The sequence below is a fragment of the Gymnogyps californianus genome, chromosome 16 (assembly GCF_018139145.2).
Source record: "Gymnogyps californianus isolate 813 chromosome 16, ASM1813914v2, whole genome shotgun sequence".
In the NCBI taxonomy this organism is placed as follows: Eukaryota; Metazoa; Chordata; class Aves; order Accipitriformes; family Cathartidae; genus Gymnogyps; species Gymnogyps californianus.
In genome coordinates, this window is record NC_059486.1 from 10,703,027 (window position 1) to 10,725,868 (window position 22,842).

General features: G+C 39.1%; 1 protein-coding gene across 3 annotated transcripts; it reads right to left on the reverse strand.

The window, feature by feature from the left end:
* Positions 1 to 241: 241 nt before the first annotated feature.
* PIWIL1 (piwi like RNA-mediated gene silencing 1) lies at positions 242 to 20,882 on the reverse strand. Of its 3 annotated transcripts, none has more exons than XM_050906579.1 (21): positions 20,771 to 20,882; positions 20,083 to 20,217; positions 18,237 to 18,387; positions 17,378 to 17,503; positions 15,604 to 15,818; positions 14,374 to 14,495; positions 13,628 to 13,708; positions 12,501 to 12,698; positions 12,015 to 12,126; positions 9,657 to 9,777; positions 8,904 to 9,021; positions 8,630 to 8,744; positions 7,492 to 7,679; positions 6,817 to 6,889; positions 6,274 to 6,474; positions 5,862 to 5,965; positions 5,289 to 5,359; positions 4,606 to 4,759; positions 3,546 to 3,671; positions 2,510 to 2,657; positions 242 to 1,738 (listed from the first exon to the last, which is right to left on the reverse strand). In XM_050906579.1, exons 2-21 carry the CDS (start codon positions 20,161 to 20,163, stop codon positions 1,622 to 1,624), a joined length of 2,622 nt encoding a protein of 873 aa, XP_050762536.1. In that variant the 5' UTR covers positions 20,164 to 20,217; positions 20,771 to 20,882; the 3' UTR covers positions 242 to 1,621. The 3 variants fall into 3 exon arrangements, with proteins under 3 accessions (XP_050762536.1, XP_050762537.1, XP_050762539.1); XM_050906580.1 differs by having other exon boundaries at positions 20,083 to 20,166; positions 20,771 to 20,806; XM_050906582.1 differs by lacking the exons at positions 242 to 1,738; positions 2,510 to 2,657; positions 4,606 to 4,759 and having other exon boundaries at positions 3,597 to 3,671.
* Between the last annotated feature and the right edge of the window lie 1,960 nt (positions 20,883 to 22,842).

The window sequence follows — 22,842 nt, forward strand, 5'->3', positions numbered from 1 at the left end:
TCTCAGCCTAGGAGAGAAAAAAACCTGACCTGAGTACAAGTTACAGAGCTCCCTCATTTTTCAGAACTGTCAACGGCTGCTGGAGTTTAGTGTAGAATAAAGGCTCAACTAAACGCAAGACTCCAAGAGCTTTCCAGAGGTAAAGAATGGTTAGAAAGTTACTCTAGCATATGTCACATAGTATGCCCAAAGCCCCGTCTTGAAGTATGTAAGCAAATACATCTAACACGATCAAACAAGCAAGGATTACAGCAACAACTTTATTTAAATCTCACAAAGAAAAGGAACAAGGTTCACGACAAGTTAGTTAAAAAAAACAGCACCAATCCAAATTCTTCCATACGCAGTATTTGACTGCGCCTGGTCATGCAAAAATCTGAAATCAGCTTCTATCAACACAACTGCTATTTGCTTTACACATTAAGCTACTCCTGCTGAATAGTTACCAACAAAAATCTTAGAAGTACGATACAAACCAAGGCCTAAGCACTTCCCATTCTGTGGAACTGCACAACCAAAAAAAAAAAAAAACCCAAGCCATGACTAGTAAAACTATCTACTTTTTTGCACATCAGTGCACTGACAATTCTTTGATGGAAATTATTTTTCTCCCTTAAAAAGCATGCAGTTAAACAGTGTCAACCAAGAAATTTAGTTCATTCCAGTTATGAATTTGCAGTTGTCTAAAACAACGATTTACTCACCCTATGTAGTAAATACAAAGTTACAAGACTAAGAAAAAGCACGTCAATAGGATAGTCCATGCTAAGTCACACAGCCCCCGTAACAGCATTCAAGCTTAGTCAAAGCCATCACTTTTTGTGGAGAGAACACTACAGCCTTAGATAATAAAGGTGTTCCTATAGCTGTGATAAGATACAGAAATAGTTTTGCCTCTGACACTCATTCCTGAGACTCTGGTACACACAGAGCTTCCTCCTCTGCTATGCCAGTTTGAAAAAGGTCCCACTTCACTTCCCTCCACTCCTAGGGAGACACAAGTGAGCACAAGACAGTTTCCTGTTGGTCTCCAAATCACTTACAAGGGCAACTACTAAAAACCCTTCCATAGGTTTTGCAGCACTATGTAATCTTAAAACAAAGCCTTGATAACCAAGAACATCTGATAGCCTCTTTTTGAGGAGACAAAATTTTGCCCTCATTTTAACAGCCAAGAAAAAAACAAGGAAGAAACAACTGCATTTTGAAAATTAAAAGTGTAATGTGCTAGCTGGAGAAGTTTGGATCTTGGTCTGCATAACTGTATTTCTTGTATGCTAAAAATAATTCTGTGTAAGGCTTCCCCAAAACATAGATAAAAATAAGAACAACTGATAATCTTTTGTGAAGAATCCCAGAAACACTTTAGTACTAAAGAATAATAAAAAATTGTATAGTTTTTATAGCAAGCAGAGACCTATTCAAAATGCAGATCTGCCCTCTCAAGCCTTTTCCTGCTACAATGAAAATAAAGTTCCACAACTGCACATACCCATTATCCCATGCACGTCTCCAGAAAAAAACAACAAACAAACCAAACCAAACCAACACACAAAACCCCAAACAATTCTACATTCCCTAGAAAGGAACTACGCTATTTTTTTTAGCTGGTAACTCAAATTCAAAGATAGTAAAGTCTGTCTGAAAGCAACAGGTTTGGTTCTCTGTGAATACTCTGACCGACAAGGAAAGCCAGTTTATGAGCATATTGGCAGGGAGCAGGTACTCGGATCACACCCTGCAAAGGGGGGGAAAAAAAAAAAAAAAAAAAAAAGGAATTACTTTCAAGTCATTTAAATAAGCATGCATTCTCTACAACAGAGTGTCCTGGAATTCAAAAGTCTGGATACATGTAAAATTTATATTCCCTGTAGTTTATGCCAATTTGTGAAAACAACATTACGTATACTGAACACATTAAAAGAAACACGCTTTACAGAAGAAGAGATGCAAAAAGCCTCCCAGCTCCATTCCCCTCCTCACTCCAAAAAAACCTCTTACACAGGTTTACATTTGATGCTGGATCTCACAGCATCAAGGTGGGACACGGGTAACTCATGTGGAATGTTTATGATTACTAAACTGACAAATCTAAAGCACACCTCAGGCATGAGCTGACTGTGTGCTGATCTTGGCATGCAACAGAAGAAGCCTCAAAGGAAATGGAGGAACACGGTTCCATTTCCACACAAAGTAGTATTTCTGCAGGTAAGAAATAATAATTTCAGTTTTGCTTTTGACATAGAATTTGGGAACAATACTCAAAACAACAAGTATTTTCTAGTGAGAATAAAGATGACTTTCATCTTCAGACTTCAGAGAGATCACGTAATTATAAAACATCTAGTTCTCAAACCACCACTCTAGGTCAAGAGGCGTACTTGCGGGCTTTTTGGATCCGCATGGGTGTTTCAAGGATACCTTTTTCTACCTTCTTGTGGGTTGTTACTGCATGGAGATGAGCAATCTTAGAAGAAAAATATTATGACTTCCCAGAGGAAATACTTACCGACCAGTTATAGTACATGTGGCAAAGTTTGTAGGTTAAACGTTGTACGTGATCTGGTTTCAGTGTGCTAGTGTCATAAATTACGTTATAATGAGTGGGTGCAACACAGCCATTTCTCACTGCCTGACTCACAATAAAGAAATCATACCTGTAATAGAAAAAACAAAACTCCAGAAGTCTGATACAGAAAAGGCTGCTTTTCTTAGAAAAATGCAAATCCCCATGAATTTGTCTTATTTTCTTCAAGTCACTTTATGCATATTGAGGAAACCCCAAAAGTATGTCTATGCTTTGCTCACAAAATAATCAATTTCCTCCGTTTCTGAAAGGCCAGGAGATCTGGAAGAATGTAAATAAACTTCTTATATGGAAAAGGTCTTAAGACCATGAAGATCTTAGGCTTTAATCATGTACTAAATATGCTCTGCGCTTCCCACATACCTGACCTGAGTGTCATGGAGCATGACTTGCAAAAATGCTCAATACTAAGAGCAAGCAAGTGAAGTCAATGAGATCTGTGTACATGTGTTACCTACACACGTTATTGTACAATTCTGAGTCTTCTTCTAGCGACTTCCCAACCACCAAAGAACACTTCCAACACTTGCTCATAAAACGTACCCTTACAAAGTAACAAAATTCATGCGCCATGTCAAAATTACAGCCAGACAGATTTAATTTCAGTTAAGGACAGTTGGGCAATCCTATCAATAGGCACTCATTCGGTACTAAACCTTTAACAATCAAAAAAAGAAACACCAAAAAGTGAAACACACTCTTACTTAAAGCATACGTAATACTCTGATGTATACAAATACTGCATATTGGAAACTATGAAATATTGCATAATGAATTCATAAAATTTAAGCTTGTCCGTTTCTTTCATCTACACATTCATTATGATTTCTTTTCAAAAGGACAGAAGTGTGGAAAGTGTTCTTCTACTTGATCCCACAGTCAATTTAATATTGGATATATTTCCTTTATTATCAGGTTGCCAGCAAACAGAAGTATAGAAGTTTCTATACTAACTCACCATTCTGGTCTGGTAACCTCCACATCGACAACAGTACCAGGGGGCGGGTTTTTCAGTGCTCCACCACACTGTGCAAAGAACCTGGTATTCACTCGTTTCTTCACAACTATCACAGTAAGTCTTGGGCTAAAACACATGAAGATAAAAGAAAAAAAAACTATCCTGAAAAACTGCACTGAGAGTATTTCAGGAGCAGATTCTCTAGAGCTTCAAATTAAAAGCAATTTTAGAGTTCTGCAGGGCATTAATTTCACATATACGTCTTCACTAATTCATTGATTTAGATTAAACAGGACATTGTTCATAACTTTACATTTTTAGTGTCAGGTGCAACTTTGATACTATTTCTCAGCAATCCAGCTTATATTTAACTCATAGGGAGACACAAAACAGACCAAAAAGGGATCTTCTAAATACAGATCTCATTTCTACTATTTCTCTACCTCATCTTTTCATATAGAAAACACTGTGTTTTAAAAGAATTTTTGGTAAAGAGCAAGCCATTAACAGAAGCTAACCAGAAGTAGTAAGCACTTCAATTCCTACTAGCTATAACTTGTTTCGTGCTCTGCTTGCCTGCACTACCAGCAAATATTTTCATTTTTCAGAGCAGAGTAAGAAACCAAGTCACTGCAGTTTTAAGTTTTAAAGCAGAATGTTGAAAACTGTGCAGAACATAAGTGGCTGGACAACAGATAGTCCTTTCAGAAGTGGAAAGAAAAAAATGGACCTACCGGACACATGTGATAGTAATCAGGCTACGATCAACCAGTTGGAAAAAAGTATTAATTACCATATGCATCAAGAATGCCTAAAGAGTATATGTGCATGCATCTGTATTGAATACTCAAGTGGTGCGTGTACTAAAAACTTTTCCAATTATATTACAAGTTAGGTATCTCAAATCATGTAAACAATCATCAGAAAAGCAGTTATTTGAGCTCAAGTAAAAATAAATAAGGATGAAAAGACGACACAATCTTCATCTGTAACCACTTTTTGTATCCCAGTGTGTATTTGTCTTGCAGTAAAAAAAAGGGGTTGGTGGAAACAGACTCACTTGTAGTCTTTACCAACACTCTTCAAGCAATCCAGAAATTGAGGCACTTCGTAATTAACCAACGTATTTAGTTGTCCATCTCCTACACCATCACGATACACAATAATACGAGAGGGCAAATACTTATTCCACTTGAACCAGTCTCTTAGAGCAGCTTAAAAAAAATTTAAAAAGTAAAAGCTGTTAGCTATAATGACAAATCATTCCAAAACAAAAATGCATTTTTTTGACTGGAAAAACAGCAATAAGTTTTGAAACCTAAGGTCCTCCTTTCAGTAACCTGAAACAGGTATGCATCATGATACACAAATGTTACCTGCAAAAAGGATTCTGGTTTACCTGCGTACCGCCACAAAAAGAAAGAACCTAAGGAGATTATCTACTCTGCTGGCCTCTCTCACAGCAAGGAGCTGTCATCCTTTAAATCTGTCTCCTTTAAAGCATTCTTTGAAGCACATTGATAAGTAGTATTTAATTATTGTTAAGAAATATGGGAATCAATGAAAGAATGTATACAAAATGCCATTAATTTTCAGCAATATTTACAACTGTATTTTTGATGTTTTTATTTAAGTGCAAGTTGGTAACGCCTCCCCTCAAGGCAGCTGAGGCAGTGTGTTCTGAGGAAGCTAAACTGTCATTCCTTAGATCTGACTCAACAAGAGCAGAAAGCCTTCCCTTACTTTGCAAGCAGGCTTTGAGCCCATCCACAAGTTCTTGCCCACGACCTTGAATAGCACAGCGGGAGAACCACCTGTGAAGAACAAAATAAGAGATGACCTTCAAAGCATTTCCCAGACTTACTTCAATGAAGTTACTTCTAAAATGGCTATGGCCACTTAGTTTATGGCTATCGTGGGTCAAGGCAGTCAAGCAAGAGTTAGAGTACTATGAGAATATTTCCCTCGCAATGCCCCTGTGGTAGACAAATGCCACCGTATGCAATTCCTCTCAATTAAAAAAAACTTTCACACAAGCCAACTCAAAAGGCAGAAGAGCCTGTCACCCTCATGCCCTCTATTCATCCCAGCCCTTGCCCCACCATCTGCCCCCTCTCCCAAGCACTGTGGAAGAAGGACAAAGCTATTCCTTAAGGGATGCAGTGAAAAAAATAATTCACGATATATGGATTTACTGTACATTGTTAAAAAAACCGATGTGGACGTTTTCATGATGGCCCACCGCATTCAAGCTACTTTTCAGTTAAGGGAAAGACAAAGATTCTTTTTTTTTTTTCTTTGGCATTCAACTCTTACCGTGTCATTGTTTGATTCAGGCTAGCGACAAATCCTGCAATTGACTGCTTTCCAGATAAAGTGTCATGGTAACAATCAATTCCCACAACCATTACCTGTTTCAGCTTAAAAGGAATCAATACAGAACGCATATTAGTACACGAAGACATGCCTAAGCACCTATCATCTCCACCCTATAGTGTAACAAGATCATGACATAAGTGTCCTGAAACCATACAGCTTAAGTAAGCTATGGGCACTGAATTCTTGCATTAAAAGTCTCCTTAAGTCATATTTAACTTCATGCCTCTTCTCATAGACACAAAACAAACTACACAAAGAATACTCAATTTTCTTTTTGGGGGAAAAAGGCTTGCTTTTTAAATAATGCTCAATAAAGAAAACAGTTACCATTTAAAAAAAAATTACTTACTGGGATCTCAACACTCCAAAGTTCTCCACCCATTTTACAGTTCATTTGTAAGGCAATTTTTGTTGCTATGGCCATAGCAGTCTGAGGCTTGCTTAAAGTGCGAGCAATCACACATTGACTTGGAACAGGACAATCTGTACATAAGTATTTCTTGATAGCATCATATTTATCCTTTCGGGAACTAGACAAAACACAAACTGCCTTTAAAGAAAAAAAAAAGTGTTTTTAAGAAGCTGCATTCTCAGATTTACATAACAGTTGCAGTTCTTTAGGAAAAGTTTCTTACGCTCAAGAGAAATATTCAAGTGTTCACGGTGAAAGAAATACCTGGAAAGTTTCAGTGTCTATACTTCAGAGCCAAGTACAAAGGCTCTTTTCCAGAAGGATACTCATAGTTAGTCTGGGGTTTGAACAGGAATATGAGTAGGCATGTAGGAGATACTCAGGAGCCAAGAGTTTTATTTCTGAGAATGAATCTCACTAGTCTTAAAACACCAATTACAGAGATTAACATGATTTGAAATTATGGATTCAAATACATACTATGTTTGTGTCGGGGGTAATACTTTGCTGTAAAACCCTTAAATAAGCTTCTGTTCTATCATCTACTTCAATCCTGAAAAGGAAGAGAAACAAATGCTTACACAAAAAAACCCAACTAACAGCTATTGAAACTTCAGCAAAAATATAAATGCTCATTACGCATCAGTGCTGTATGAAGTATCACATTTATAGCTATTAATAAACATACAATATTCACACATTTTGAAGATTAAGAGGAATCATCCCCAACTTAGGCTTCCAAGAGCAATGAAATTCAAAGTTAAAAGCAAACACAGGTACTCAAAGGAAGATATTTGCAATGAGAAGAAATCAGAATACATCCAAAGTCAGCAAGAAAATTTATATTCCTTCTTGCATTAAATATAGGTCCACTTGAGAAGGTTTTGCTCAATGACTGTATGTCTAATACTGTTTGGTTCTGGCATGCTTTAACCCCCTGTGAAAGCTCTCACAAATAAAAGCATGAGTAAGAAAGTCAGTCACTAGAGAAAACTGAACAATTTGCACACTGAAAGCAACTTTTATTAAAAATCTCACAGAAGTCGGTAGTGTGACATACTATACTATCTCCTCATTTAACAGCCTATGCATGCTAACAGATATACCTTAATAAGTATAAAATGATTTTTCCATCAGCTTTCTAAAGACACTTACATGGTTGCCTTGTTCATTCTGATTCCCATAGATGGTGTGACTTTAAACAGATTTTGAAGTAATGTATTAGCAATATCATAGTTGCGCCGTGTGTATATTAACAACCAGTTGTCCAGAGGCTTTGCACAGATTAAGGGAGCTCCCCTAGTTTCCTTTGACCAATCAGCAAACTGAGGATTGTAATTAAACTGTAAAGAAGAGATGGTAGAGAGAGAAAATCAACACCCTACCAAACAAGCTATACCACAACTACTTCCTGATACACTTCAAGAACAGACTGTAACACTTCTGCCTAGAACAAATGACTCGATTTTTAGCTGTTCTTTTACTGCTATCGTCACTAATTTAAAATAAGCTTTTTCTAGCCCTTTCAAGAAATCCTACACTCTTCAAATGTTTCATTCATAATTATGCAGATACTTATGATTTTTAGCCCGGATAAGTTGTTACTATTTGCTGCACAGATTTTGTGCTACAAAGCATAGCTGTTTACGTATTGACTAATTTTTCTCCCATTTTTCTTTTTAATACGGTAACTGCTGGAGAAAAACAAATTATTATAAAGATATCAGATCTTTTCAATAACAAGAATAAAAAAAGCTTTACCAAACACACAGATATACAGATCAAGATACTGTAAAATGTCCTTTTCCATCTTGCATCCATTCAAAACAAACAGAAGATCTCTACTACGGAGCAAATATATAATGTTTTATGGCAATCTATCACTTAATTGAAATTCAAGTTATTTATACTGAAGAGTCACCCCACCTTTGAGTGAACAGATACTGTACGTGTGCTATCTACTGAACTGAAATAATTAGTAGCTCTTCATTTGAAAGCCTTGGTATTTTAATAAAGTTAGAAACATCTCTAGTCTCCTGATCTGTGTACCCGAAATGTCTTTGTTTAGACAGCGGGACTGTTTTGCAAGGAAGACACTATTGTAATGCAAGCCAGAAAACTCTTCAGGGGTTTCTAAACAGAACTTGTAAACAATTTAAGAAGTTTGTCCAAAGACTTGTGTATAACGTTTTTACTCATAATCCTTCATTTATAAACCAACAAGTAGTAATTCCTTCCTTAAGAACTTGCTTCATGAGTGAGAGATCCAGAAGATTTTAGAAGTTTTATTTACCACATTTCCTGATTGAAGGATCTTTTCTCCTTGAACAACTCTTCCCGTAAAGGATAATAAATTAGAATCAAAGCTTAAACCCCAGTCTCGGAGTTCCTTCTGAACGTTGTCATCTCTGTTGAAAAACAAGATTTAAATTAAAACAAAGAAATTTATTCTTGCTGACTTTCCTTTTTTAAAACCGGTACGATTTCCAAAGTTTTGTTGCAAGAAAGAAGTTTATCATATAAATTTTTCATGACAAAGAAGTACAGAAGACATTAAAGTAGCATACTTTTGGATGTAGTCAATAAGTTTTCCAATTTCACGTTGCCTTTGCTCAGGTGGCAGTCGTGTATGAATAGCCAAGTCTTTCATCATATTAAAGTCATTACGCATCTTCTCAGTTAATCCTGTTAACAGCAAAATCTTCTTCTGAGTAAAAGTTAGACTAAGTACTAAGAAAAGTAAACTTGCAAGTCATGCAGATTAACTATGCGTATACTGCAGACATGGAAAGTGGTGTCAGTAGTAATCAAGGTTTTCAGCTGCTCCCTGTACATACATTCCCATTTGCATGGAAAATAAAAAAAGTTCTGGATTTTTGCACTTGAGAGGAAACCACACACGACATGCAGCTCTTTATTTACATTTCCAAAGCTAAACAAAACAATGCTGAGATGGACAGGTACTGCTAGTGCAAAGGGAGTATCTCAGAGGAAAATACATATTCGTGTATCTTACAAAATTATCAATTTATAGTAAATTTCTCTTTTTCAACAGAAGTTCTACCACCAAAAAACTCTACAAGTTATCAGTGGACCAAATGTTGAACACCGTATGTAAAGACTATGCAACATCAAAACCCCTCAAACTTTTCAGCCTCATTTAAATATCTAATCTTTTAGCTACACAACTTGTTTGTAAACTCACATTTATACAAACAAAACATTTCTATTTAACTTGGCAAGAGGCTGCTGTCAAAATACCAGTTTCAGTAGGCATTATGGTTTGACAGATGCTTTGATATGAAAAAATGCTACAGTACCTGTTAGGAAGCACAGCTCTGGAATTAGAACCACAGGTCCTGGCATGATGCTTCCTCTCTTCCTCCTAGACTGACTGATCAAGACAGGCTGGTTCAAGTCAGTAATTTCTTGATTATATTGCTGTATTAGAAATACATATTTTATGTTAGTTTATTCATAACAAACACTCAGTTTTCTTAATAATAATGCTCACTTTAGAAAATGACTGGTTTTCCTAAAACAAAGAAAAACAAAACAAAAGCAACCAAGAACTTTTTTCAATTAGCACATCTAACTTGAGAGGAACTGGTTTTGTCAGAAAAGGCCAAACAGGAAAGTACTATTCTCTCTATGGGTGCCATCAAATTATTGACTTGTAAGAGACAACAGAAACAATGCTTCTGCCTTGCTTGAGGCAGCATCACCCAGAGTATCTAACTCAAGATTAGGATGCTCATTCCAGTTCAGTAATGGACAAGGTTCCTGCCCTATGGCGCAATTTAATTCAAGACAACACAAGAATCAAACAAGATTCCAAGTAAAGTTTCTGAAATTCAACCCTCCCGCAACCTTTCCTTGCATCTGGCAAGAGCTGGTCTGTCTAGCAGTCACTAATTTAGTTTAGAAAAAGGAAAAAAAAAAAAAAACAAAACCACAAAAAGGTGACACAAGCTGACAGTCAACAAACATACTTCATAGTTTAACTTTTTCTTTTTCTTAAAGAGAACCACATCTCAGAAACCATCCAAAGGATAGCATTTACAAACAAAAAAGGGAGATCACAGCAAAGGCAAGAAGGCAGAGAAAATTTATCATTTATAAACGCCATTCTGAACTAGAATGGATAATAGAAATTTTGCTTCTAGTTTATTAAGTCCCATCCTGTTTTACAGTTGAAACTGACGTGCAGAAAGATTTCACAATTGCAGTGGTAGGCCTCAATGGTAGAGAAGGTTAAGCTATGAAAGACATACATAAACTTTGTTTCAAAGAACCAAAAGTATCAAAGAGTAATTTCTCTTAAGATGACTGCTCATATATTCTACCTCCAGTAAATTATCAGCAAACTTGCTGAGGGTACACTCTGCCCCACCATCCAGATCATTAATAAAGATGCTGAACAGGACTGGACACCTGGGTTACACCGCTAGTTACTGGACTCCAACTGCACATCGTGCCACCAATCACGACCCTCTGGGCCTGGCCATTCAGCCAGCTTTCAATCCACTTCATTGTCTGCTCATCCAGCCCACGCTTCATCAGCTTCTCTACGAGGATCTTATGGGAGACAGTGTCAAAAGCCTTACTGAAGTCCAGGTAGACAATATCCACTGCTCTCCCCTCATCTACCAAGCCAGTCATTTCATCATAGAAGTTTATCAAGTTGGTCAAGCATGGCTTTCCCTTGGTGAAGCCATGCTGACTACTCCTGATGACTTTCTTGTCGTTCATGTGCCTGGAAATGGTTTCCAGGATTAGCTGCTCCACCACCTTCCCAGGGATCAACGTGAGTCTGACTGGCCTGTAGCTTCCTGTGTCATTCTCCTTGAACTTCTTCAAGATAGGAGTGACATTTGATTTCCTCCAGTCCTTGGGCACTCTTCCCTATCACCACCATTGTTCAAAGATTACTGACAGCGGCCTCACAATGACATGAGCCAGCTGCCTCAGTTACTTGGAGGTGCAACCGATCAGGGTCCATGGACTTAGGTATTTCTAATTTGCTTAAGCATTCCCTGACCTGATTCTCTTCCACCAATGGTATGTCTTCCTTGCTCCAGACTTTTCCCTCGTCTCTGGGGCCTGGGAATCCCAAATGGCAGTCTTGCTAGTAAAGACTGAGGCAAAGGCAGCATTTGGTACGTCATCTTTCTCCACATCCTGTGTTACCAGGGGCCCTGCCTCATTCACAGCAGTGGGGTCAAATTTTCCCGTTTTCCTTTTGTCACTTACGTACTTACAGAAGCCCTTCCTGTTGCCTTTAACATTCCTGGCCAGATTCAATTTCAGCTGGCTTTGGCTTCTTAACCTCATTCCTGCATGCTGGGACAATGTCGCCATATTCCTCCCAGATAACCTGTCCCTGCTTCCACCTTCTGTATGCTTCCTTTTTGAGTTTTCCCAGGAGCTCCTTGTTCATCCATGCAGGCCTCCTGGCATTTCTGCCTGACCGACTACTCCTTGGGATGGACTACTCATGCCGAATCATGCCGCGTAGGTTACTCACTGCTCTCAGATTACATAGTACCCATTAAAAATAAAATTCTATTACAGAAAATTATGAATTACAAATCCATGCATCATACGTAAACCTCTAACAATGCTCTAACATTTCAAGTTAAAGCATAACGCCCACACTGACAGTTAAGTTTCCATACCCTTTTGTAGTAGTCCACATAGCTGATCTCAGAACCATCCGCTTTTCTGAAGGTACACTGTGGATTGGCATCCCAGTCGATGTCATCAACTCTGTATGTTCTGTTATTGTACCTAAATAAACAATCAGGTTTTTTTTTAAATCTTGAGTCAAATAGAAAAGAAATAGAACTGCGAGACGAAAAACTTAATAGCAATACCCATGTAAGCTGAAAGTTTTGCTCCTATCAGCAGCAGTAACTTCAAGTTTTCAATTGTAACAGGCTATCAATTCTACTAAAAGCTAAACTGTAATAAAACCAAATGAAAACAGAACTAATCTAGTATGTACTTCCTGCTTTTGTAAATGTTGTCACCTCAATTAGTTTGCTAGCTTGACAATGGTATGATTTTCATGCTTTCTGATGCTTCATTGTATACTTCAGGACATGGAACATCCAAAAAAATAAATAGATCTCTTAAGATTACAAGAGTCCAAAGAGACTTACTTTGTAAGAACAATCAAACCTATCAGCTCTTTAGCACAGGCATCTCTAAATTTTTGCTCTTCAACCTGGTAATATAGACTGTACATAAAATCCAACACTGTTTCACTGCGAAGAACCTTATGGCTCACATCTGTACATAACATAATGCTTTCCTCATACTGGAGGATAGAACTTGTGAAGCCCGGCCAAACCATCAACCTGTCAAAAGAGAACATACAGAATCTTAACATGCTTTAAAGCATCTCTATTCTCACCCCTTGAATTATTTCTGTCCACTTTCCCAGACACTAGAAAGCAGTCAAGACACAAAGAAACGATTATCCAAATATAAACAAGCTCCTGAAAGTTAACAAAATGAAAAATATTTTACATGCAGGTATCTTTAGTCAAATTAAGATAAAAGGAGATTAACTGAATGATCTAGCAATATAACTGAAGTGAGAGAAAGGATGCCTCAAAACCTAAGAAATCCATTTCATGCTATTAGTCTTAAATAACTTACATACAAAGTGTATGGGTATTCAATACACTTTAAAGAGAAAAAGACTAACAGTTTAACTAGTAGAAGACTGTCCAGTTTCTTCCATCAACCAGGTTATGTAGGCTAGGTTAATGGCAAGGAGTACACCACAGCCATATGATGGAGCCCCACTCAAACTCAAGCCTAACTTGTACAATAAGCCTAGGGCTAGCCAGAAGCATCAGTCACATTGTACAGGATCGCGGCAGGGAACGGGGGCAAGACATGACAGCTAGCAACAGGTTAGATCCAGAACTACCCATCCAGTGGAATATGGCCAGATATGAACTTACATGGCAGATCAAACGGCCTTCGGAATGAAGGCTGGACACTCCTGAGCTTTAGAATTAAAGTATTCAGAGATCTCAGCTTTACAGACATTTAAGCAAGGTTTCTGACATTGGAGTAAAATGTAATAGCAGAACACACACTGGTAAGGAGTAATGAGATAGAAGAAACTAAGGTAGGAGAATAAGGTCTCACGCTTCCTGGGAATACCAGTTTTTAAGTCCATGGTTTTATTACCAGATAAACCACTAGAGCGGTATCAAAATATTATCCTTTCTCCCTGCACCCCTCTTAAACCTGAGTATCCTTTTTGCCAAACCTGTGATTAGGGATGCTGATTGGGTCACTGGGGTTGTAATAATTACGTCCAATCTGCTGCAAATTCAACATCTTCAAAAGCCTAGAAGTTGAGATATGGATGTCATTTATCATTATTATTCAGTTTATCAAACTATGCATGGTCCCATCCCTCCACACAACCTCATTTTTTGTTCATCTGACTAGATAAAACAGTCACGAATGCGAACTTTTCACTAAACTCAATTTAGAAAGGCCATGGACACTTAATGACAATTAATCAGCTGAGAATAAGTTAGCACACAAACCAACCCTTCACCAACCAGTCAAAGGTAGCAGTCTAAACAAGCTATATTTCAGATGAACCAGGTAGTCCACGTACTAAGGTTAAGCAGAAAGACTACAGAAAAAAAAGTAATGTGCCCATTCAAGGTCCTGCACTACTATTTGCTTTAAGAGGCAAATCCACAGACACAAAAGGAGGGCAGAGATAGGACTAACTGCCTACAACAGTTAGCACTCCAGTGTGTATCTGCTTGCTCAGGGAAAAGGTATAAACTCATTTCACACTAACATGCGCCAGAAACACGCATATAACTGCACATTAAAATGTTGCCAGATGTGGTTGGCCACATAGTAACAGTAGCTACAAAGGCTTAAAAATTTACATTTGTGATATCAATTTGTAGTCCATTCTTCGGAAAGGAAAAACTTAAGTCAGGTATTTTTAGAATGACTTCTTATAAAGACATAACTTGGACAGCAAACCTTCTAAAAATGATGTTGTAAAATTGCAGACATGTAGGTGAATTAGGTGGCAACTCATTAGTCAACGTGATCGTTATCTTCACATTCTCTCCATTTCGAGTCCTACTAAACACTTCAGTAACCTGAGAAAGTGAAGTTAGGTTAATAAAACTAGAGGCAAACAGGGCTATATCTGGACTTTGCTCCATTACTATCAAATTGGACTTGTACATTAAGATTCTAAGTAATAATTCAAGACTTAGCTGAAACAGGAATTTAATTTCCTACTACGACTGTAAACTACAACGTAAAATGCTTCGTTCATTTGAGTGAAGACGACTAATGGAGTAGAATGGAGGCTATCCCCAAAGCAGCTGAATTCAAGATGAAGACAGGGAGATCACTTACCAATAACAATCACGGGAAAAAGACTCAATTTGAGGAAATAAACTTAATATATTGCCAATTAATATATATTTAATTACTGATTCAGGTACTGGTAGGCAAAAAGACAAACATTAAAACACATAGTGAAAACATCTTTCCCTTCTCCAGGCTCAATTTCACTCCGGACTCCTCTGCTCCCGTTAACACCACTGGTCACACTCAGTCCCTCCAGTGAGGCAATGAGTGGCACAAGGGGCGGAGGAGAGGGGGGGCAGGGGTTACCACCAGTACATGGTGTCTTCCCTCTGCTGTTCCGTTCTTCTCAAGTTCTTCTTCTGCTCTGGCATTTTTCCCCCCTTTTTTAAATACACAGAGGTGCCATCAATTTTGCTGATGGGCTCAGCTTTGGTCTGTGGTGGGTCCATTGTGAAGCCGGCTGGAAATGGCTGTGTACAGCACAGGGCAGCCCCTAACCTCTTCCCATAGGGGCCACCCCAGACCGCCCCAGCTACCAAAACCTTGCCACATACACCCAATACATCCACCCTTTCAATTATGCTGGGAGTTAAAGTACAGAAGTTATGACAAGATATACGCAGAAAGAAAATTAAAGGAAAAATACTGTCTGCACTATCCAATTCTGTGTAGAGGACTATTCTAGCCTGCAGAACCTAAGCATTAGAACCAGAAGTTTATCACCAAATTTCTCTACACTAGCAAATTAGCTTATACTAATATATTCAATCCAACTAAATGTTGCTAGTGGGACATCAATCCTCTAACTTCATCCAGACCAGTAAGAAACAAGAAGCATCATAAAATGCAAGTCAAAATAAAAAATAAAATACAATTCTCATATCATACCTTATTCCCTAGTTTTTTTGGCAAGAATAATATTGATCCATCAAATGCATGTGTCTTTCCAATTAGCTCTTCGTGGTGAAAGAGTAAAGCTGAACGAAGACGGCGTGCTTCCATCTCAGGACTATAGCCAACATGGTACTGATATAAAGCCCACTGGGGTCGAGACATCAAACGAAAGTAATTTGTAGTTAATTTTATCATAATACCTGAAGAACCTAAAATGAGAGGCAAACATCTTAGTAGTTACAGAATTTTACCAGTTTATAGTAATTCAACAGCTTTGAGAAATTTCAAAAAACTAAGGCATTCAGACAAAGACTAGAGGTCAGTTGTGTTCTGCAACTGTTCTAGCTCTGTAAGCTAGAGGAAATGCTCACATAGGCATAGTGTTATCATAGACACTTGCTTATTAGAGCTTTTTATAACTCCTTCAGCTGTCAGGAAAACTCTTACATCAAATGAGGTAAGCATTTAGATCAGTAACCTGCCTCACAAAGGATTAGTACCAGGTACTAGAAAGATGAATTTCCACCAAAACAAAAAATTCCTTTGTGGACAAATTAATCTTTCTTTACATGAATCATAAACAGAACAAAAAGTAACAGTATTAATCACTAGAGATATCCACATTCCCCTTCAAATGTGACAAGATGACATTTCTTTTGGTATTTCAAGATTTTTCAAACAAACAAACAAAAAACCACAACAGTAAGAACTAGCTCCAGATCACTTATTTAAAGTATTTCTTTCCATTTTTTTGTGTCTCATTTCAATTTCTTTTAGACTTAAAGACACAAGTCTAATGCAAAAAATACATTGCAGACAATTATGGATCATCCATTTTAATTTGGTTTTCATTATCCATTTTCTCCCATCTGAAATACAACACCCCAGATGAAAACAAAAAAAATCCTACCACATACAAAGCATGTGTATTATACTAGAAAACTGTAAAAAGCTATAAAGAGAAAACAAAAGGCCCGCAATACAGCTGCCTACAAAGTACAGCGATCCCTGCTCTACCATCAGCATAGCTCTAGGTAGAAAATCTAGGTGAGAGAAAACAACTATGCTGCCTCTGGCCCAAAAGTGACTTGAGCAGAACTAAGCCCTACCAGTCCTGGGGCCGTGGCACGCTCCAGTTATCATTCAATTAAGCAAAAGTGGACTACAGCTGCTGTTACATTGTTGTGAAGTCTCACAGAGTCACTTGCAATACAAAACTACCAGCAGCACAGAACCTGCACTGTCGAACATTCAAAAGGATTCATTCTAGCAAGAAGGCAGGACCATCATGACAGCCTGCTTTTACTTCTTTTCATATGCATGACTTCATCTCAAGGAAAGAAGCATATCACTTTTTATTTAAACTAAAAAGTTTCTTCAGAAGAGGTCTCAAATTCCACATTTATTAGGAGATCTTTACGAATCTGGTTAGGTCAACGTGTTAAAAATCAGAACTTCTAGAAGCAAACCTACAGAGTTCTGAAGAGCCCTGCTTGAAGAAGTGGACATCAGGAACATACAAGGATCATTACTCATGTCTAAATAGTTGCAATTTAAAATGCTACACAACTTCTGTCTGATGCACTTTGCCATCAGACATGTCATCTTACTGTTCCTCTTCAGATATTGGGAGCAACTTGTATCTCTTTCTAGCACACAACGAAGATTTTTTTTATTTGGCTCTCTAGGGGATACTAAAAGCAGAAACAAAGCAAAACTATTTTTCATTTCAACTTGCTTATATGTCTATAGTCTAATCTGAACATACCAGTTTTTGATTCTTGAACATGTTCTATGGCTTGCCGAGTATTTACCCCGAGGTCATGGAAATCTCTACGACGTCCACCCCTATCTGCTAAAGACAATTCCTGAAATCCCGCAGAAATCTGTAATCCTATTGTTTTGAAATTTGAGGAAGAGGAATAATTACAATCAAGTCTTATATACAAATACAAATTAAATACAATTCAATTTTGAAAGTCATATATATATAAAATTAAGAGAAATAATGAAATGTTAAGTTTCAGCTTTTGCTATGTAGCAAATTCATCTTAAAATAGCATTCAGTTAACACATACTAACTTCCTAAGATTTACAGACAGTTAACCAGTAAGCAAATAGAACAGCTCACTAGCCAGGATAAAAAAAAAAAGATGTAAACCCTCCAAATCAATAATCCATTCTGCAAATACAGGGAGGACAGATCTTTCATTTCAGTTCCAGTTGGCAACGAAATGTTTAAATACACTGTGATGTGAAATAGGTTAGAAAGTTTAATTTCCTTATTAAGATTCAACAAAAATAACGAAATATCAAATGAAATTTACTATTGGTATTCCTGCAGTTAATTGTGCCAACTGCTTTCTAATTTATTTTTTTTAAACTATTTTGATAGAGGAGATGGTACAGATGGAATAGAGCACACTTAAGGTAGTTTTCAAAATTCCTGGTTCAGTTATACTGCACCTTAGAATGACAATACTATCATCACAAGGTACGTACAGTGAACTTTTCCAAATCTCACTTTGAAAAGAAAAATTAGAAATACAGTCTAAGGAATGTCTTAATTGCATTCTCTTCAAAACACATGCTCTTGTGGGCAATAAACTTTTTCCACCCTTTCTGACCTTCTGGCCTTCTCCCATTCTGGCCTTGTGGAACACTCTGAGGGCCCCTCTGTCGTCCACGGCCACCAGGTTCTTCTGATACTGATGGAGGAACACATGGCTGCTGAGGTTGCCGTCGGCCAGGTGGCTGACTTGGCAAAGTCTGTTGAACCTGCAATAGTTGGGAACAACCTTCCCTACTGCAACTGAAGAAACAGCATACTTCCACGAGTACAGCAAAACAAAGTCACTAACCAAGTACAGAATACTCAAATACCCAAGTGCAACAGTTACATAAGTTTAAGTCTTTTTTCCTATATTAAGTAGCAGAGTTATTACTCTGTACTTCAAACTCCAAAATAATGGGGTTCAGGAATTTTTTTTTGTAAGTTAATATTCATTTAACTAGTAGTAAATGCAACTCTTCTCTTTCCAAGCTCTAACTAAAATTTCTGGACTTCTCATTTTTAACAACCCCTCTGATATTTCAAGTAGCTGACTACTTATTTTATAAAAACAGCTTTTGTAATTTTAGTGTCTAGTGAATAAATAATATTAAAAAGTGTCATGCCTGGAAGAACTGCAACACACAACCTTCAGCCATGAGCAATCCCACAGTTCAGAGTTTCATGTTACCGGATTGCAGTCTGCCCCACAAGTCAGTCCCTCCAGGAATAATCAAATTCTTCACTTTAAGTGTAAGCAAGCAAGAGGCCGATATCAAGGATAATCATGAAACCTGAGCTAGAGAGCCAGCCTGGCTCTGTCTCGTCCTACAACATAGCAGTAGGAACCCCCTGAACCAGTGTCACACAACCTGCCAGCAATCCATTCCTGGAGTTCCTCTACTCCTTTGCTCTCAGAGCTCTTGGTACATGTCTTGTGATTCCCATATGCATGTTCTGACACTGAACACAAGATCAGTAACTAAGCAGGCCTCTCTGTTCTTATACTCTCCACCTTATTTTTACATGTTATAAGATCTATCAAAAGTATACCTTCTAAGAAGTCTGTAAATACCTATAAGCACTACTGTAAAGATCAAATGTACACAACCCAAAGAGAATATGTGAAAATTGTCAGAGTCCGGTACTATCACAGTAACAGCATACTATCACAAGTTTTGTGCTCCCTGTAGTATTCATAAAAGTAGTTCAGGAAAGATCAGTTCTGCTTTGCCTCTCTCACTTATATTCCATCCTTGCCCCCAAAGGAAGCAGCAATGTCACCTACGTGACAATTTAAACTCACCTGACGCTGGCAAGAAATGGACGAGGAACACTCCTCCAGTCTAATCACATTCTCAAATGAAAGATGATTATTAGTAACTGACAAACGTGAGGAACTGCTTTAAAAAATCTCCAGGTATGTGGCAATGGCTGCAAATACAGAAGTATCAGCCATTCTCAAGCTACAGTTTGACCAGGGCATATATGCACAAAACAAGCACTAAACACTAGTTCAAATGCAGAGACAGAAAGTCCTTGATATTAAAATTAAAAGCAACAGGAACAGGTCAGAACACCTGCCAGACCCAGGTTCTGCCCAAATATGCATCACTAGCAGCAGCAGCCTAGTATGTTCTGCTTCACAGCAGGGTATCGCAGTGGACAAAGCAGGCTATGAAAATGTCTACCTATTTCCACTAGCTCTATTATGACAACTGTATTACAATAGAGTACTTGTTTGTAAGCACACAAAAATTTCCTTAATAAAAAGGATTTAATATAACTATACACCTGACATAATACACACACACACACACACATATATCATCTAACATATATACCTGATATTGAAATAGGAAGTAGTTGAGCTATGACACTTCAAAGCCTAGCTGTGCTCATTAAAAAGAGAATCAACTTACAGATGCAGCTCCTACAGAAGGAATAGCAGTCTCCTGTCCTGGAGGTCTTCCTCTTGCTCTGGCTCTAGCTCTTCCTGTCATCTTCTAAGACAAACCACCTACAGCATTAGTCTTCAATCTTCTCCTTCCCGCATCCTTATTCCAATAAATATTATGAGCAACACTATTGCATTTGCTCTTGTTTAATTTCAACTGGTTCAGTAAAATATACCCTCCTCTGCAAAATTCCCTGCTCTTGGATCTCCACACTAACACAGCCACAACAGGTACTGTGGAGAAGTTACAGCTTCTTTTAGTCAAGTTTGAACCAACTGGCACAGCCCACCACAAATTCTGAAGCTGTGAAGAAATTCAATTAGATTGGAGAGCATGGCAGGATCTGCAACCTCAGCCAAGCATAACTCAGGGCCTACTGATGTTACGTTCAAGTTACACCTGAGATTCAATTCAGCCTAATTTGTTATGTTATCCTAGGAGCAGCACACACCAACCCTTACCGCCTGGCCAGCTCCCCGATGATGCAAACCGGCCCCACACACCTGTCTGTCCCCTCCCCCCCAGCAACCCTTCCTTTCCGCGTGGGCTCGGCCCTAACTTCTCCGCCAGCCTCCAGCAGTTTGGGGGGCCAAAAGCCGCGCCCAGAGGCGGCCCGCCTCCACCGCCAGCCCTGCCGGGCCCTCGGCGTTACCTCAGCCTGCCCCCGGGCCGCGAAGGGACTCTGCTCCCGCCCCCGCGATACACAACAGGCTGTCCTCTTCACGACGCCACACGGCTTTGTTCCCGCTAAGGTCAACAGCCGCTCTCGCAGCCGACGGTGCCCGCAGGCCGCTCCCCCAGGCCCACGAACGGCCGCGCCGCTCCCCTTGCAGCAACCGACCACCCGCCAGCCCCCCCCGCTCCCGCCCTCAGGCCGACGGCGACGCGCGCAGGCGCACACCTCCTGGGCGGCACGCGCTAGCGATGCAAGGCGGGAACGCACCCTCTCCGCCGATTGGCTCCTGATGCCCGAGCGCTGCCGAAGAGTCCCGAAGGGAGCAGCCCGCCCGAAGCGCAGCGCCTTTTCCCGCCCGCCCGCGCTGCGCGCTTGCTCCTTTGGGCGGCAAATGAAACCGGTGCTGGGCGTTTCGCCTCCTAGTAGTGCCGCGCTGTTCTCCGCATGGTGGGGTTCGGGGTGTTCCCCCCCCGGGCAGCCTGTGGCGCGGGGGCTCGGCGCCCCTGGCAGAAGCGGGCCCCTCGGGCGCCGCCGCCGCCCCCGCTGCCTCCTGCAGGCGTTCGTGCCCCGGTGTCGCGCCGCGTGGCAAAGCCGGGCATCGGAATGGTGTTTGTCACCTTTGTGAGAGGAGAGTTTTCCCGCTAAAAATTATTTCCTCCTCATCCCACTTCTTGCTTGAAAAATAAATTTAAGTTAACCAGAAGGTGGAGCAATAAAACAAGAAATAAAACTCTTTAAGCTGTTTCAGGGAAGGATGGCATTTGTCAGCAACGTTTACAACGATGCCGCTTAAACTTACTGCTCTTTTCCAGAGATGTACAGAATACAGACAGAAATTGTTGGCAATGGACACGATGTGCACAGCATGGAAACTGTCGGCAGGAATGACTTGACACAACCCGATTAAGCATCAACAGTTCAAAACACGAGCAACCGTCCTTCCATTGAGATGAGTTCTTCAGCAGCCTAGCAATCAAATAGAAGAAAAAAAAATCGTCTTTTTCTAAGTACCAAGGCTGATTCAATTGCTATGATTGTTACAGAGAATCACAACTTGTATTTTAGATATTTCACAACAGAACTAGCAAATCTTACGACTTGCAAGTAAGCAGCCTTAAGTAGGAATCAACTCTGTAGCAAACTTTTCCACACTTCTGTGGAAAGACAGGATGTCTAGACAGCACCAGGGCTCAAGTGCACGTTTGTGTTGGTTTTAAGTGTGCCTTTGCTTAAAGATTAGATGGTTATGATGCATCTGGAGACACTGACTTCAAGGGACAACAGATAACATTATCTAATTAAAAACTTATCTTTATAAAAGACCAGTCTGATCTCATGAGGTCATTTACAATTTTTCAGGTACCTGCAGTGAATAGAGGACAAGGTTCCTTTTCCTTGTTCTCTGTTATTCCAGGTAGAAATAGGTGACACTGTTAACATTAATACTTAACATAAATAATACAAATATCTCTTTTTGTTTGATTTAGGTTGTCAGTTTGTCCCTAACACCAGTTTTGTTGTGCTTATTGATGTCAGCGTAGCAATTCACTTAGGAAGCCAGATTCTCTTTTACAAGTTAAAAAGAAGAGCTTTCGAACTACGAAAGTGTGGATATTGCTGCTTAAAGATAGCTGAAGTACTTTTAGCATGTGATTTTTATTATTCACATATAAATCTGGATAAATATTTAACAAACTCAGTACATACACTTAGATGGGGCATCTTCAGTGCTTTTAAGAGCACTGATTACTGCTTGCCCTGGGCTCTTCACCCACAGTGGCAACTTTTATTGCGCTGTAGCCTTCAGAACTCTCCAGTGGGTCAGAGGGCTAAAGCTGCAGAAACACAATATGCAGATCTTCTTGGCTCAGCAGTATTTAAAGATAAACAGAATATAAAGATGTTGTCAAAGTCATTTACGTTATGTAAATCTTGAGAAAGCAGAATGTGTGTGTTGGAAATAGTTATGTTTGTTTATTCATTTAAAATATCTGCCCTACTTAATGTTTATTTTTTTATGCCAAATTCCTTACATTTCACTGCAGAAC

Coding starts and splice junctions, on each gene's coding strand:
- PIWIL1 (XM_050906579.1), bottom strand. CDS start 20,163: ATGACAGGAAGAGCTAGAGCCAGAGCAAGAGGAAGACCTCCAGGACAG. Junction 12,127..12,500: donor GGTTTGATTGTTCTTACAAA/GTAAGTCTCTTT, acceptor TTGTTTATTTAG/GTACAATAACAGAACATACA. Junction 6,475..6,816: donor TTACCCCCGACACAAACATA/GTATGTATTTGA, acceptor TTTTCTTTAAAG/GCAGTTTGTGTTTTGTCTAG.